The 17,693-nt window shown below is 42.2% G+C and overlaps 2 protein-coding genes across 2 annotated transcripts; both read left to right on the forward strand.

The window, feature by feature from the left end:
• Positions 1 to 3,728: 3,728 nt before the first annotated feature.
• On the forward strand, positions 3,729 to 7,458 carry LOC106597682 (heat shock 70 kDa protein-like). Its single transcript, XM_045720592.1, is given in 3 exon segments — positions 3,729 to 4,171; positions 5,216 to 6,636; positions 6,638 to 7,458. Coding segments are annotated over 2 exon segments (1,935 nt in total). The 5' UTR covers positions 3,729 to 4,171; positions 5,216 to 5,238; the 3' UTR covers positions 7,175 to 7,458.
• Positions 7,459 to 13,000: 5,542 nt separating this feature from the next.
• LOC106599929 (heat shock 70 kDa protein) lies at positions 13,001 to 16,787 on the forward strand. Its single transcript, XM_045720588.1, is given in 3 exon segments — positions 13,001 to 13,445; positions 14,545 to 16,196; positions 16,198 to 16,787. Coding segments are annotated over 2 exon segments (1,935 nt in total). The 5' UTR covers positions 13,001 to 13,445; positions 14,545 to 14,567; the 3' UTR covers positions 16,504 to 16,787.
• Positions 16,788 to 17,693: the final 906 nt, after the last annotated feature.

The following is a 17,693-nucleotide window of genomic DNA, read 5'->3' on the forward strand; positions in this document are numbered from 1 at the left end:
CTGTACTAAAACAATTCAAGCTTCTACTTCTAAAAATGTACCTTTCCGGAAACAAGTCTCTCACTGTTGCCGCTTGCTATAGACCACCCTCTGCCCCCAGCTGTGCCCTGGACACCATATGTGAATTGATTGCCCCCCATCTATCTTCTGAACTCGTGCTGCTAGGTGACCTAAACGGGGACATCCTTAACACCCTGGCCATCCTACAATCTAAGCTTGATGCCCTCAATCTCACACAAATTATCAATGAACCTACCAGGTACAACCCCAAATCCGTAAACACGGGCACCCTCATAGATATCATCCTAACTAACTCGCCCTCCAAATACACCACAGCTGTTCTCAACCAAGAACTCAACGATCACTGCCTCATTGCCTGCATCCTTAATGGGTCTGCGGTCAAACGACCACCCCTCATCACTGTCAAACGCTCCCTATAACACTTCTGCGAACAGGCCTTTCTAATTGACCTGGCCGGGGTATCCTGGAATGACATTGACCTCATCCCGTCTGCAGAGGATGCCTGGTTATTCTTAAATAAGCACGCTCCATTCAAAAAAATGTAGAACTAGGAATAGATATAGCACTTGGTTCCCTCCAGACCTGTCTGCCCTTACCTCTCTTATCCTACCTCATTTGCACATGCTGTATATAGATTTTTCTACTGTATTATTGATTGTATGTTTTTTTATTCCATGTGTAACTCTGTGTTGTTGTATGTGTCGAACTGCTTTTCTTTATCTTGGCAGGTCGCAGATGCAAATGAGAACTTGTTCTCAACTAGCCTACCTGGTTAAATAAAGGTGAAATAAAAAATAAATAATAATAATAATAATAATTTGGACTACACCTGGAGGACATCCTCCAACCTATCAGAGCTCTTGCAGTAAGAACTTACACGTTTTCCATCCAAAGGATCTGATAATTAATTTAGTACTGAAAGCATAAGCTACAGCTAGCCAGCACTGCAGTGCATAAAGTGTAGTGAGTAGTTGACTCAAAGAGAGAAAGGCAATAGTTGAAGCAGCATAGAGAGAGAGAGAGAGAGAGCTAGCTATTTTTAATTTTATTTTTAATTAATCTTAGTCTACCTTTCACTTAGCTATTGCAGCTAATTTAGCCTACCCAAAGAACCTGACTCAAACAGAGAGGAATGCTATTTATGTTAGCTAGCTGGCTAAGGCTATCCAACACTGCAACTCCTCCAAGTCAATGTAAGCTTTTGGTTTTATAAATGTATTGACACCGGGGCCCGCGGGTTTACCTGCTAAACTACTTGCTGTACAGTGTAATGCGTGATTGTACACTTGGGATTGGATTGTGGGTTTACTAATGTGTTGGTTCCATTTTGTTTTGTTTTACTATAACCATAATATGGTGACGATGTAGGTTGTGTAGCGGTTAGTGGTTATGGTGTGAAGGTTTGGCATGGAGAGGTTTTTGTGCCTAGTCACAGATAGCTGTTGTGTTGTGTACTGAAGTCCACAAGTGAAGGGAAAAGGTGAGAGGAGGAAAGCTTGTAGATGTGAGAAGGAATTTTACAACAAGTAAAGTCATAATGCTCTATGTGGCTGCTATGAAATTGAACTGTGTGTGTGGGTGATCAGGGGTGTATTCATTCTGACGATTATGTTGCAAAATGTGTCTTAAACGAAACGAAATGGGGCGGGACCTACCTGAATTTGTCCAATAGAAACTTTCGAAACGTTTTGCAACTGTTTGGACTAAAGATTACACCCCAGATCAGCTAGATGCAGGCAAGAGTGTGCAAGGCGGTATTGAATGTGCCTGTCACCTTGATCACTCCAATTTGTCTCTCGACCTGTACACCTACGGTATAAACTTTCATTTCTAGGCTATAGGTTGTAGCAATCTCTTGATTGGTATAGGACAAATTTGAGTATCATGTAGTAGCCTAAACCTATTGATGTTACTTTGAGCTGGGTGAAAGGGAATATGAATGACAGTCATCCAATATGCTGTAATCGAACTACGGCCATGATAATAAAATCAAATCAAAATCAAATCAAATTTATTTATATAGCCCTTCGTACATCAGCTGATATCTCAAAGTGCTGTACAGAAACCCAGCCTAAAACCCCAAACAGCAAGCAATGCATGTGAAAGAAGCACGGTGGCTAGGAAAAACTCCCTAGGAAAAACTCCCTAGAAAGGCCAAAAACCTAGGAAGAAACCCAGAGAGGAACCAGGCTATGAGGGGTGGCCAGTCCTCTTCTGGCTGTGCCGGGTGGATATTATAACAGAACATGGTCAAGATGGTAAAATGTTCATAAATGACCAGCATGGTCAAATAATAATAATCATAGTAGTTGTCGAGGGTGCAACAAGCACGTCCGGTGAACAGGTCAGGGTTCCATAGCCGCAGGCAGAACAGTTGAAACTGGAGCAGCAGCACGGCCAGGTGGACTGGGGACAGCAAGGAGTCATCATGCCAGGTAGTCCTGAGGCATGGTCCTAGGGCTCAGGTCCTCCGAGAGAGAGAAAGAAAGACAGAGAGAAAGAGAGAATTAGAGAGAGCATATTTAAATTCACACAGGACACCGGATAAGACAAGAGAAATACTCCAGATGTAACAGACTGACCCTAGCCCCCCGACACATAAACTACTGCAGCATAAATACTGGAGGCTGAGACAGGAGGGATCAGAAGACACTGTGGCCCCATCCGATGATACCCCCGGACAGGGCCAAACAGGCAGGATATAACCCCACCAACTTTGCCAAAGCACAGCCCCCACACCACTAGAGGGATGTCTCCAACCACCAACTTACCGTCCAAAGACAAGGCCGAGTATAGCCCACAAAGATCTCCGCCACAGCACAACCCAAGGGGGGGGGGGGCGCCTCCATAATCTTGAACGGCACCAACCGGCCCTGCTGCGTATATAGTGTGAAGTGTGTCCTCATTTAGTAGTTGCATTGTACTGCGGTGCTGTGCGGTATGGTAAGGCAACTTAAAGTGCGTGAAATCATAGTATTTTACTGTCAGCCTTTGTTGCCATTAATGCTCATTTGGACCACCAGAGGGAATCTTGGAGCACATCTACTCTCATAAGTATCCAGGGCTGAATAGGGCTGAATAAATAAGGTATTTCTGTTTTTATTTTGAATAAATATGCAACAATTTAAAAAAACTGTTTTTGCTTTGTCATTATGAGGTATTGTGTGTTGATTGATGATGAAAAATAATAATTTCATACATTTTTCGAATAAGGCTGTAAAGTAATAAAATGTGGAAAAAGTCAAGGGGTCTGAATACTTTCCGAATGCAATGTATATTAGCAAATACTTTAGCTACCATTTGTGTTTTTTGTAATTAAAATTCACAGGAGAATGTCACAAGCAGTTCACATTTGCTTAGCATGAACAAGATATCCCCATGATGGTAAGCAAATGTGAACTGATAGACCATCAGTAATGAAAAGGCTAGACTAGAATGGTATAGAACAGAATAGCATTGACTAGAATACAATAGAGAAGGATTAGCCGGCGTGTTCATCATTTGTCTTTCATTTAACAATTAATACTGGATAGCTTAAATATTCTGGCTTTAATAGAAAAAAATGATCTTCCCAGGAGGCACATTAACTTGTGGTGAGTTGCACATACCACCTGTGCAGTAGGCACTCAATTCTCTTACAATACATGTCTATTATTCATTAGTGAGAAAATGTTTATAGACTGACATCTCGTGAACTGTTGAGGAACTGCAGTGTAGCCTATAGACTGAAATGTCGACTGAATAAGGTTGAACCGGATGCTGTTTCATTTGTGTGTAAATTTGAATCATTAACGGTTTTTGATCGTTTTAATCAATACAAATAATGGTTTCACTATTAGTGTGCTGTGTGTGTGCGTTCTGGACAGTTCTCCGCGCCTCCCGAACGCTCTGGAAGAACGAGAACTTTCATTTGCTGTGCTTCCAATGCATACGCCTCGCAGCCTGCGTCATTGCACAGGATTGCTGCGCTCTCATGAGCAATGTAGTCGGAAAGTTCGAGAAATGGCTAGAAATCATGAGTGATATTTTTTAGGCAATGGGGATGGTATATATTCTGGTGAAGTACATTCAGATTCAAACATCGACTCAACGAGAAAGAAAGCAAGAAAAGAGAAGAGACACTTTCAACAGACCTCTACATTCATAAACTGTAAGTAAAGGGAAATTAATTCAGTACCCTATTTTCATAATGGCTGTGAGTTATGAACTTGATAGAATAAAAAATGATGCTATGTTGGTTGTGTGGACATAGCCGATTTAGCTGTAACATTATGCCAGAATATTTGGTTATCTAATGAAGAAATAATATTCTAAAGATAGAATATTATAATAACATGTATTATGTTATTTAATTGGACAGACTAGGCCTACATTCCTTTTTTTGTAGCATATTATTATTTTATTATAAATACTTATTTCTTCATTTTAAGAAAATCTGCTCTAATTCTGTGAAGATAACACAATATTATTCAGGAGTGTTCATAGAAAAAAATGTAGGCCTGTTGTGAAAAGAGTTTCTATGTAATAGATTAGCAGAAATGATTGTGTCTGCCATTGTCTTTGTTAAACCCCACTGAATATGTGCCTGGGCAGTATTAGTGTATAACACTAATATATATATATATATATATATAAAACACTAATATAACACAAACATTGACAACAGTGTTGTTTTCAGACCTGGGTTCAAATGCTTATTATTGTTTTTCAAGGACATTAAAATACCAGTACATTTTGAAATATAAGTAGTTGAATATTGGAATGTGTTTGGAAATACATTTGGAAAGTATTACCATGTATTTGAAAATACTGAAATACACAGACAAGTGTATTAAAATTAAAATATGTAAATATTCCATTCATTTCAACCCAGGATTGTTTGTTTCTAGTTGCATTTGAGATGTATTTGGAGACAAGTATTTGAAAATAGTTTCACATAGTATTTTTTTATTTTTATTATTAGAAAATACTTTCAAATACTTTAAATAGAAGTGGCTACATTATTTGAAAATATTCAAATACATAGAAAATCAGAATTACAAATACTTAAATACGCATGTATTTGAACCCAGGTCAGGTTGTTATTCAAGTATATTTAGGTTGAAATCTCTGTTGGTGGAGATTGACATTACTTGCAGCTAGGTTTTCGTGAGAATAATATCAATTTCTAAAATATTATTTCATTAATTTGTAGGCAACTAACTCCAAACCATCAAGATGTCATCAGCTAAAGGCCCGTCTATCGGCATTGACCTGGGCACCACCTACTCCTGTGTGGGGGTGTTCCAGCATGGCAAAGTGGAGATCATCGCCAACGACCAGGGCAACAGGACCACACCCAGCTATGTGGCCTTCACAGACACCGAGAGACTCATCGGAGACGCAGCAAAGAACCAGGTGGCCATGAACCCCAACAACACCGTTTTTGACGCCAAACGCCTGATTGGCCGAAAGTTCAACGATCAGGTCGTGCAAGCCGACATGAAGCACTGGCCCTTCAAGGTGGTCAGCGACGGAGGAAAGCCTAAAGTTCAGGTAGATTACAAAGGTGAGAACAAATCCTTCAACCCAGAGGAGATCTCCTCCATGGTCCTGGTGAAGATGAGGGAGATCGCTGAGGCTTACCTGGGCCAGAAGGTGTCCAATGCAGTCATCACAGTCCCTGCCTACTTCAACGATTCACAGAGACAGGCCACTAAGGACGCTGGAGTGATCGCTGGGCTGAATGTGCTGAGAATCATCAACGAGCCCACTGCGGCAGCCATCGCCTACGGCATGGACAAAGGCATGTCCAGAGAACGCAACGTCCTGATTTTTGACCTGGGTGGGGGCACCTTTGACGTGTCCATCCTGACCATCGAGGATGGGATCTTTGAGGTGAAGGCCACGGCTGGAGACACTCACCTGGGCGGGGAGGACTTTGACAACCGCCTGGTTAGTCACTTTGTGGAGGAGTTCAAGAGGAAACACAAGAAGGACATCAGCCAGAACAAGCGGGCTCTGAGGAGGCTGAGGACAGCCTGCGAGAGGGCCAAGAGAACACTGTCCTCCAGCTCCCAGGCCAGCATTGAGATTGACTCCCTCTTTGAGGGCATCGACTTCTACACCTCCATCACCAGGGCTCGTTTTGAGGAGATGTGTTCCGACCTCTTCAGGGGAACCCTGGAGCCTGTGGAGAAAGCCCTCGGGGATGCCAAGATGGACAAGGCCCAAATCCACGACGTCGTCCTGGTCGGAGGCTCCACCCGGATCCCCAAGGTCCAGAAGCTCCTGCAGGACTTTTTCAACGGCCGAGAGCTAAACAAGAGCATCAACCCAGACGAGGCGGTGGCCTACGGCGCTGCCATCCAGGCGGCCATCTTGTCTGGCGACAAGTCTGAGAACGTCCAGGACCTGCTGCTGCTGGATGTGGCTCCCCTGTCCCTGGGCATCGAAACCGCCGGAGGGGTCATGACCGCCCTGATCAAACGCAACACCACCATCCCATCCAAACAGACCCAGACCTTCACCACTTACTCCGACAACCAGCCCGGGGTCATGATCCAGGTCTATGAGGGAGAGAGAGCCATGACCAAGGACAACAACCTCCTGGGGAAGTTTGAGCTCTCTGGGATCCCCCCCTGCCCCACGAGGAGTCCCTCAGATCGAGGTGACCTTTGACATCGACGCCAACGGCATTCTGAACGTATCAGCGGTGGACAAGAGTACGGGCAAAGAGAACAAGATCACCATCACCAACGACAAGGGCCGGCTCAGCAAAGAGGATATTGAGAGGATGGTGCAGGACGCTGACAAATACAAAGCTGAGGATGAAGCACAGAGGGAGAAGATAGCAGCCAAGAACTCCCTGGAGTCGTACGCCTTCAATATGAAGAGCAGCGTGGAGGACGACAACATGAAAGGCAAGATCAGCGAGGAGGACAAAAAGAAAGTGGTGGACAGGTGCGACCAGACCATTTCCTGGTTGGAGAACAACCAGCTGGGTGACAAAGAGGAGTATGAGCATCAGCTAAAGGAGCTGGAGAAAGTATGCCAGCCTATAATTACCAAGCTGTACCAGCAGGGAGGGATGCCCACAGGTTGCTGTGGAGATCAGGCACGGACCAGCTCTGGTGCCAGCTCCCAAGGCCCAACCATTGAAGAGGTTGACTGAAGTGAGGGACTTGTATAAAGGACTTTTCAAAATGCATTAGTATCACTGCATACAATTTGCAATTCAGGAAAAACGTTGTACTTATACTTATTTCTACTGGTTAAAATGTTAATGCATTTTTATGGCTCAGTGCTATTTCGGAAGTGCTCTATATATTTATTGGTTGTACTGTAAAGATGACACTAGATAAACATACTGAAAGATAAAAGAAAACACACTGTAAATCTGTTGTTTCATACCATATTGCATTGCTGGACATTGCAAATAAAATGTATTTAAATATGTTTCTAGGTCAGTTGGCTGTTTTCTTGAATTCCTTCTCATCATAACGCATTCAGTATTCACATTTTTATAATAGTTTTTTACACAATACCATGAAATATTGTAAACAAAACTTTCATTGATGACTAAACCACCAGAGATAGGAGAACAAGTGAAGACACCCTAATGGCCCCAATGTTTAGTTTATCTACTCTTTATTCTGCGATAACATATGATACAATCACTATGATCCTTCTTGGAAAAAGAGGCACAAATTCAATTCTGGCACATAGAAAAAAAACAATTACATGTCACATTTTTCCTTTGTGCTAATTGGTGTCAAGCTCAGAGAACCAACTACTGTATAATTATTTGATTTTGAAGTATTTAAACTGGACCTGACAGCATTTGAACTACTTTGCAGATATGAAACAAACGGACAATCATAATATCAGTAAAACATATCAAATTCCCAGTTTATGCTTCAAAACCAACTTTATAAGAGGTTTTAAAAATAGGTTCTATTTGACTCAAAATTCCATGTTGTACAGTAAGGCATTGTTGGCAGAATAGATTGATGCAGTTCAATGCATGATTAATATAATTCACCAATACATTTCTTGGTAGTCCAAATAATATTTTGATCAGGTTGTAAATTATGGCTGGCCTAGTACATTGTTTGCTGCCGCCACCCATTCGGGATGCAGTGTTTCAGTTTCAATGACTTGATATTTTGAACAAAAAAACGGACGACTGTAAATAAGGCTGGGAATGTCAATACAATGCAACTATAAGGTGTTATATTATGCATATCTGCAAGCGTAGCAGCAAAGGCTGGACAAATTCTTTATCTATTTTGTTTAAAAACGTTAAGATGCTATAAACAGCATATGTACATAAGTGGACATTATAAAGGGCTATATTTTTTCTAATAAAACAATGGCCAGTTTAGTCACAGTTACACGTTGTTGTGTAAAAGAAATAGCCTATGTCTGGCGAATTCATTGGGTACATTGACTTCAATAATTCAAAACCTAGGAGCCTCGTGGTTCTCACCCCATTCCATAGACTTACACAATGCCCGAGGATCCCAACAGGTCCCTCAGGCGCGACGTCCCCTGAAGGCCCATTTTGCTAACCGCCGCCTGCTAGCTATCTATAGCATATTGGACTGTTAGCTGATCCACCGGCCAGTTTCTTGGACCACGATGCCAATTTTGCCAATTGGACTTGGACCCCTCTGATACTTGGAACCCTACAAATTCCACGACTGGTCTATCGACGTTACTGCACGAGGAGGCAAAAACAGACTTTTCCCCCATCGCGACGTCCCTCTAAGGCCTATATGCTAGCTTGCTAGCCCCAGCCTGCTAACTGCTAGCTTGCTAGCACCGGCCTGCTAACTGTCTGAATCGCCGTGTCCCCAGCCAGCCCAACCACTCACTGGACCCATACGATCACTTGGCTACGCATGCCTCTCCCTAATATCAATATCAATATGCCTTGTACATTACTGTCCTGGTTAGTGAGTACTGTCTTATTTCACTGTAGAGCCTATAGCCCTGCTCAATATGCCTTAACCTTAACCAACCATGTTGTTCCACCTCCCACATGTGCGATGACATCACCTGGTTTAAAAGTCTCTAGAGACTATATCTCTCTTCATTTCTCAATGCCTAGGATGTCTTAGCCGTGTCTGAATCCTAGCTAAGGAAAACCACCAAAAACGCTGAAATTTCCATCCCTAACTATAACATTTTCCGCCAAGATAGAACTGCCAAAGGGGGCGGTGTTGCAATCTACTGCAGAGATAGCCTGCAGAGTTCTATCTTATTATCAAGGTCTGTACTAAAACAATTCAAGCTTCTACTTCTAAAAATGTACCTTTCCGGAAACAAGTCTCTCACTGTTGCCGCTTGCTATAGACCACCCTCTGCCCCCAGCTGTGCCCTGGACACCATATGTGAATTGATTGCCCCCATCTATCTTCTGAACTCGTGCTGCTAGGTGACCTAAACGGGGACATCCTTAACACCCTGGCCATCCTACAATCTAAGCTTGATGCCCTCAATCTCACACAAATTATCAATGAACCTACCAGGTACAACCCCAAATCCGTAAACACGGGCACCCTCATAGATATCATCCTAACTAACTCGCCCTCCAAATACACCACAGCTGTTCTCAACCAAGAACTCAACGATCACTGCCTCATTGCCTGCATCCTTAATGGGTCTGCGGTCAAACGACCACCCCTCATCACTGTCAAACGCTCCCTATAACACTTCTGCGAACAGGCCTTTCTAATTGACCTGGCCGGGGTATCCTGGAATGACATTGACCTCATCCCGTCTGCAGAGGATGCCTGGTTATTCTTAAATAAGCACGCTCCATTCAAAAAAATGTAGAACTAGGAATAGATATAGCACTTGGTTCCCTCCAGACCTGTCTGCCCTTACCTCTCTTATCCTACCTCATTTGCACATGCTGTATATAGATTTTTCTACTGTATTATTGATTGTATGTTTTTTTATTCCATGTGTAACTCTGTGTTGTTGTATGTGTCGAACTGCTTTTCTTTATCTTGGCAGGTCGCAGATGCAAATGAGAACTTGTTCTCAACTAGCCTACCTGGTTAAATAAAGGTGAAATAAAAAATAAATAATAATAATAATAATAATTTGGACTACACCTGGAGGACATCCTCCAACCTATCAGAGCTCTTGCAGTAAGAACTTACACGTTTTCCATCCAAAGGATCTGATAATTAATTTAGTACTGAAAGCATAAGCTACAGCTAGCCAGCACTGCAGTGCATAAAGTGTAGTGAGTAGTTGACTCAAAGAGAGAAAGGCAATAGTTGAAGCAGCATAGAGAGAGAGAGAGAGAGCTAGCTATTTTTAATTTTATTTTTAATTAATCTTAGTCTACCTTTCACTTAGCTATTGCAGCTAATTTAGCCTACCCAAAGAACCTGACTCAAACAGAGAGGAATGCTATTTATGTTAGCTAGCTGGCTAAGGCTATCCAACACTGCAACTCCTCCAAGTCAATGTAAGCTTTTGGTTTTATAAATGTATTGACACCGGGGCCCGCGGGTTTACCTGCTAAACTACTTGCTGTACAGTGTAATGCGTGATTGTACACTTGGGATTGGATTGTGGGTTTACTAATGTGTTGGTTCCATTTTGTTTTGTTTTACTATAACCATAATATGGTGACGATGTAGGTTGTGTAGCGGTTAGTGGTTATGGTGTGAAGGTTTGGCATGGAGAGGTTTTTGTGCCTAGTCACAGATAGCTGTTGTGTTGTGTACTGAAGTCCACAAGTGAAGGGAAAAGGTGAGAGGAGGAAAGCTTGTAGATGTGAGAAGGAATTTTACAACAAGTAAAGTCATAATGCTCTATGTGGCTGCTATGAAATTGAACTGTGTGTGTGGGTGATCAGGGGTGTATTCATTCTGACGATTATGTTGCAAAATGTGTCTTAAACGAAACAAAATGGGGCGGGACCTACCTGAATTTGTCCAATAGAAACTTTCGAAACGTTTTGCAACTGTTTGGACTAAAGATTACACCCCAGATCAGCTAGATGCAGGCAAGAGTGTGCAAGGCGGTATTGAATGTGCCTGTCACCTTGATCACTCCAATTTGTCTCTCGACCTGTACACCTACGGTATAAACTTTCATTTCTAGGCTATAGGTTGTAGCAATCTCTTGATTGGTATAGGACAAATTTGAGTATCATGTAGTAGCCTAAACCTATTGATGTTACTTTGAGCTGGGTGAAAGGGAATATGAATGACAGTCATCCAATATGCTGTAATCGAACTACGGCCATGATAATAAAATAAAATCAAAATCAAATCAAATTTATTTATATAGCCCTTCGTACATCAGCTGATATCTCAAAGTGCTGTACAGAAACCCAGCCTAAAACCCCAAACAGCAAGCAATGCATGTGAAAGAAGCACGGTGGCTAGGAAAAACTCCCTAGGAAAAACTCCCTAGAAAGGCCAAAAACCTAGGAAGAAACCCAGAGAGGAACCAGGCTATGAGGGGTGGCCAGTCCTCTTCTGGCTGTGCCGGGTGGATATTATAACAGAACATGGTCAAGATGGTAAAATGTTCATAAATGACCAGCATGGTCAAATAATAATAATCATAGTAGTTGTCGAGGGTGCAACAAGCACGTCCGGTGAACAGGTCAGGGTTCCATAGCCGCAGGCAGAACAGTTGAAACTGGAGCAGCAGCACGGCCAGGTGGACTGGGGACAGCAAGGAGTCATCATGCCAGGTAGTCCTGAGGCATGGTCCTAGGGCTCAGGTCCTCCGAGAGAGAGAAAGAAAGACAGAGAGAAAGAGAGAATTAGAGAGAGCATATTTAAATTCACACAGGACACCGGATAAGACAAGAGAAATACTCCAGATGTAACAGACTGACCCTAGCCCCCCGACACATAAACTACTGCAGCATAAATACTGGAGGCTGAGACAGGAGGGATCAGAAGACACTGTGGCCCCATCCGATGATACCCCCGGACAGGGCCAAACAGGCAGGATATAACCCCACCAACTTTGCCAAAGCACAGCCCCCACACCACTAGAGGGATGTCTCCAACTACCTGCTTACCGTCCAAAGACAAGGCCGAGTATAGCCCACAAAGATCTCCGCCACAGCACAACCCAAGGGGGGGGGGCGCCTCCATAATCTTGAACGGCACCAACCGGCCCTGCTGCGTATATAGTGTGAAGTGTGTCCTCATTTAGTAGTTGCATTGTACTGCGGTGCTGTGCGGTATGGTAAGGCAACTTAAAGTGCGTGAAATCATAGTATTTTACTGTCAGCCTTTGTTGCCATTAATGCTCATTTGGACCACCAGAGGGAATCTTGGAGCACATCTACTCTCATAAGTATCCAGGGCTGAATAGGGCTGAATAAATAAGGTATTTCTGTTTTTATTTTGAATAAATATGCAACAATTTAAAAAAAACTGTTTTTGCTTTGTCATTATGAGGTATTGTGTGTTGATTGATGATGAAAAATAATAATTTCATACATTTTTCGAATAAGGCTGTAAAGTAATAAAATGTGGAAAAAGTCAAGGGGTCTGAATACTTTCCGAATGCAATGTATATTAGCAAATACTTTAGCTACCATTTGTGTTTTTTGTAATTAAAATTCACAGGAGAATGTCACAAGCAGTTCACATTTGCTTAGCATGAACAAGATATCCCCATGATGGTAAGCAAATGTGAACTGATAGACCATCAGTAATGAAAAGGCTAGACTAGAATGGTATAGAACAGAATAGCATTGACTAGAATACAATAGAGAAGGATTAGCCGGCGTGTTCATCATTTGTCTTTCATTTAACAATTAATACTGGATAGCTTAAATATTCTGGCTTTAATAGAAAAAAATGATCTTCCCAGGAGGCACATTAACTTGTGGTGAGTTGCACATACCACCTGTGCAGTAGGCACTCAATTCTCTTACAATACATGTCTATTATTCATTAGTGAGAAAATGTTTATAGACTGACATCTCGTGAACTGTTGAGGAACTGCAGTGTAGCCTATAGACTGAAATGTCGACTGAATAAGGTTGAACCGGATGCTGTTTCATTTGTGTGTAAATTTGAATCATTAACGGTTTTTGATCGTTTTAATCAATACAAATAATGGTTTCACTATTAGTGTGCTGTGTGTGTGCGTTCTGGACAGTTCTCCGCGCCTCCCGAACGCTCTGGAAGAACGAGAACTTTCATTTGCTGTGCTTCCAATGCATACGCCTCGCAGCCTGCGTCATTGCACAGGATTGCTGCGCTCTCATGAGCAATGTAGTCGGAAAGTTCGAGAAATGGCTAGAAATCATGAGTGATATTTTTTAGGCAATGGGGATGGTATATATTCTGGTGAAGTACATTCAGATTCAAACATCGACTCAACGAGAAAGAAAGCAAGAAAAGAGAAGAGACACTTTCAACAGACCTCTACATTCATAAACTGTAAGTAAAGGGAAATTAATTCAGTACCCTATTTTCATAATGGCTGTGAGTTATGAACTTGATAGAATAAAAAATGATGCTATGTTGGTTGTGTGGACATAGCCGATTTAGCTGTAACATTATGCCAGAATATTTGGTTATCTAATGAAGAAATAATATTCTAAAGATAGAATATTATAATAACATGTATTATGTTATTTAATTGGACAGACTAGGCCTACATTCCTTTTTTTGTAGCATATTATTATTTTATTATAAATACTTATTTCTTCATTTTAAGAAAATCTGCTCTAATTCTGTGAAGATAACACAATATTATTCAGGAGTGTTCATAGAAAAAAATGTAGGCCTGTTGTGAAAAGAGTTTCTATGTAATAGATTAGCAGAAATGATTGTGTCTGCCATTGTCTTTGTTAAACCCCACTGAATATGTGCCTGGCCAGTATTAGTGTATAACACTATATATATATATATATATATATATATATATATATATATATATATATATATATATATATATATATATATATATATATAAAACACTAATATAACACAAACATTGACAACAGTGTTGTTTTCAGACCTGGGTTCAAATGCTTATTATTGTTTTTCAAGGACATTAAAATACCAGTACATTTTGAAATATAAGTAGTTGAATATTGGAATGTGTTTGGAAATACATTTGGAAAGTATTACCATGTATTTGAAAATACTGAAATACACAGACAAGTGTATTTTAAAATTAAAATATGTAAATATTCCATTCATTTCAACCCAGGACTGTTTGTTTCTAGTTGCATTTGAGATGTATTTGGAGACAAGTATTTGAAAATAGTTTCACATAGTATTTTTTTATTTTTATTAAACGGAAAATACTTTCAAATACTTTAAATAGAAGTGGCTACATTATTTGAAAATATTCAAATACATAGAAAATCAGAATTACAAATACTTAAATACGCATGTATTTGAACCCAGGTCAGGTTGTTATTCAAGTATATTTAGGTTGAAATCTCTGTTGGTGGAGATTGACATTACTTGCAGCTAGGTTTTCGTAGAATAATATCAATTTCTAAAATATTATTTCATTAATTTGTAGGCAACTAACTCCAAACCATCAAGATGTCATCAGCTAAAGGCCCGTCTATCGGCATTGACCTGGGCACCACCTACTCCTGTGTGGGGGTGTTCCAGCATGGCAAAGTGGAGATCATCGCCAACGACCAGGGCAACAGGACCACACCCAGCTATGTGGCCTTCACAGACACCGAGAGACTCATCGGAGACGCAGCAAAGAACCAGGTGGCCATGAACCCCAACAACACCGTTTTTGACGCCAAACGCCTGATTGGCCGAAAGTTCAACGATCAGGTCGTGCAAGCCGACATGAAGCACTGGCCCTTCAAGGTGGTCAGCGACGGAGGAAAGCCTAAAGTTCAGGTAGATTACAAAGGTGAGAACAAATCCTTCAACCCAGAGGAGATCTCCTCCATGGTCCTGGTGAAGATGAGGGAGATCGCTGAGGCTTACCTGGGCCAGAAGGTGTCCAATGCAGTCATCACAGTCCCTGCCTACTTCAACGATTCACAGAGACAGGCCACTAAGGACGCTGGAGTGATCGCTGGGCTGAATGTGCTGAGAATCATCAACGAGCCCACTGCGGCAGCCATCGCCTACGGCATGGACAAAGGCATGTCCAGGGAACGCAACGTCCTGATTTTTGACCTGGGTGGGGGCACCTTTGACGTGTCCATCCTGACCATCGAGGATGGGATCTTTGAGGTGAAGGCCACGGCTGGAGACACTCACCTGGGCGGGGAGGACTTTGACAACCGCCTGGTTAGTCACTTTGTGGAGGAGTTCAAGAGGAAACACAAGAAGGACATCAGCCAGAACAAGCGGGCTCTGAGGAGGCTGAGGACAGCCTGCGAGAGGGCCAAGAGAACACTGTCCTCCAGCTCCCAGGCCAGCATTGAGATTGACTCCCTCTTTGAGGGCATCGACTTCTACACCTCCATCACCAGGGCTCGTTTTGAGGAGATGTGTTCCGACCTCTTCAGGGGAACCCTGGAGCCTGTGGAGAAAGCCCTCGGGGATGCCAAGATGGACAAGGCCCAAATCCACGACGTCGTCCTGGTCGGAGGCTCCACCCGGATCCCCAAGGTCCAGAAGCTCCTGCAGGACTTTTTCAACGGCCGAGAGCTAAACAAGAGCATCAACCCAGACGAGGCGGTGGCCTACGGCGCTGCCATCCAGGCGGCCATCTTGTCTGGCGACAAGTCTGAGAACGTCCAGGACCTGCTGCTGCTGGATGTGGCTCCCCTGTCCCTGGGCATCGAAACCGCCGGAGGGGTCATGACCGCCCTGATCAAACGCAACACCACCATCCCATCCAAACAGACCCAGACCTTCACCACTTACTCCGACAACCAGCCCGGGGTCATGATCCAGGTCTATGAGGGAGAGAGAGCCATGACCAAGGACAACAACCTCCTGGGGAAGTTTGAGCTCTCTGGGATCCCCCCTGCCCCACGAGGAGTCCCTCAGATCGAGGTGACCTTTGACATCGACGCCAACGGCATTCTGAACGTATCAGCGGTGGACAAGAGTACGGGCAAAGAGAACAAGATCACCATCACCAACGACAAGGGCCGGCTCAGCAAAGAGGATATTGAGAGGATGGTGCAGGACGCTGACAAATACAAAGCTGAGGATGAAGCACAGAGGGAGAAGATAGCAGCCAAGAACTCCCCTGGAGTCGTACGCCTTCAATATGAAGAGCAGCGTGGAGGACGACAACATGAAAGGCAAGATCAGCGAGGAGGACAAAAAGAAAGTGGTGGACAGGTGCGACCAGACCATTTCCTGGTTGGAGAACAACCAGCTGGGTGACAAAGAGGAGTATGAGCATCAGCTAAAGGAGCTGGAGAAAGTATGCCAGCCTATAATTACCAAGCTGTACCAGCAGGGAGGGATGCCCACAGGTTGCTGTGGAGATCAGGCACGGACCAGCTCTGGTGCCAGCTCCCAAGGCCCAACCATTGAAGAGGTTGACTGAAGTGAGGGACTTGTATAAAGGACTTTTCAAAATGCATTAGTATCACTGCATACAATTTGCTATTCAGGAAAAACGTTGTACTTATACTTATTTCTACTGGTTAAAATGTTAATGCATTTTTATGGCTCAGTGCTATTTAGGAAGTGCTCTATATATTTATTGGTTGTACTGTAAAGATGACACTAGATAAACATACTGAAAGATAAAAGAAAACACACTGTAAATCTGTTGTTTCATACCATATTGCATTGCTGGACATTGCAAATAAAATGTATTTAAATATGTTTCTTGGTCAGTTGGCTGTTTTCTTGAATTCCTTCTCATCATAACACATTCAGTATTCACATTTTTATAATAGTTTTTTACACAATACCATGAAATATTGTAAACAAAACTTTCATAGAAGACTAAACCACCAGAGATAGGAGAACAAGTGAAGACACCCTAATGGCCACAATGTTTAGCTTATCTACTCTTTATTCTGCGATAACATATGATACAATCACTATGATCCTTCTTGGAAAAAGAGGCACAAATTCAATTCTGGCACATAGAAAAAAAACAATTACAGGTCACATTTTTCCTTTGTGCTAATTGGTGTCAAGCTCAGAGAACCAACTACTGTATAATTATTTGATTTTGAAGTATTTAAACTGGACCTGACAGCATTTGAACTACTTTGCAGATATGAAACAAACGGACAATCATAATATCAGTAAAACATATCAAATTCCCAGTTTATGCTTCAAAACCAACTTTATAAGAGGTTTTAAAAATAGGTTCTATTTGACTCAAAATTCCATGTTGTACAGTAAGGCATTGTTGGCAGAATAGATTGATGCAGTTCAATGCATGATTAATATAATTCACCAATACATTTCTTGGTAGTCCAAATAATATTTTGATCAGGTTGTAAATTATGGCTGGCCTAGTACATTGTTTGCTGCCGCCACCCATTCGGGATGCAGTGTTTCAGTTTCAATGACTTGATATTTTGAACAAAAAAACGGACGACTGTAAATAAGGCTGGGAATGTCAATACAATGCAACTATAAGGTGTTATATTATGCATATCTGCAAGCGTAGCAGCAAAGGCTGGACAAATTCTTTATCTATTTTGTTTAAAAACGTTAAGATGCTATAAACAGCATATGTACATAAGTGGACATTATAAAGGGCTATATTTTTTC

This window comes from Salmo salar, chromosome ssa06 (assembly GCF_905237065.1).
Source record: "Salmo salar chromosome ssa06, Ssal_v3.1, whole genome shotgun sequence".
NCBI lineage: Eukaryota > Metazoa > Chordata > Actinopteri > Salmoniformes > Salmonidae > Salmo > Salmo salar.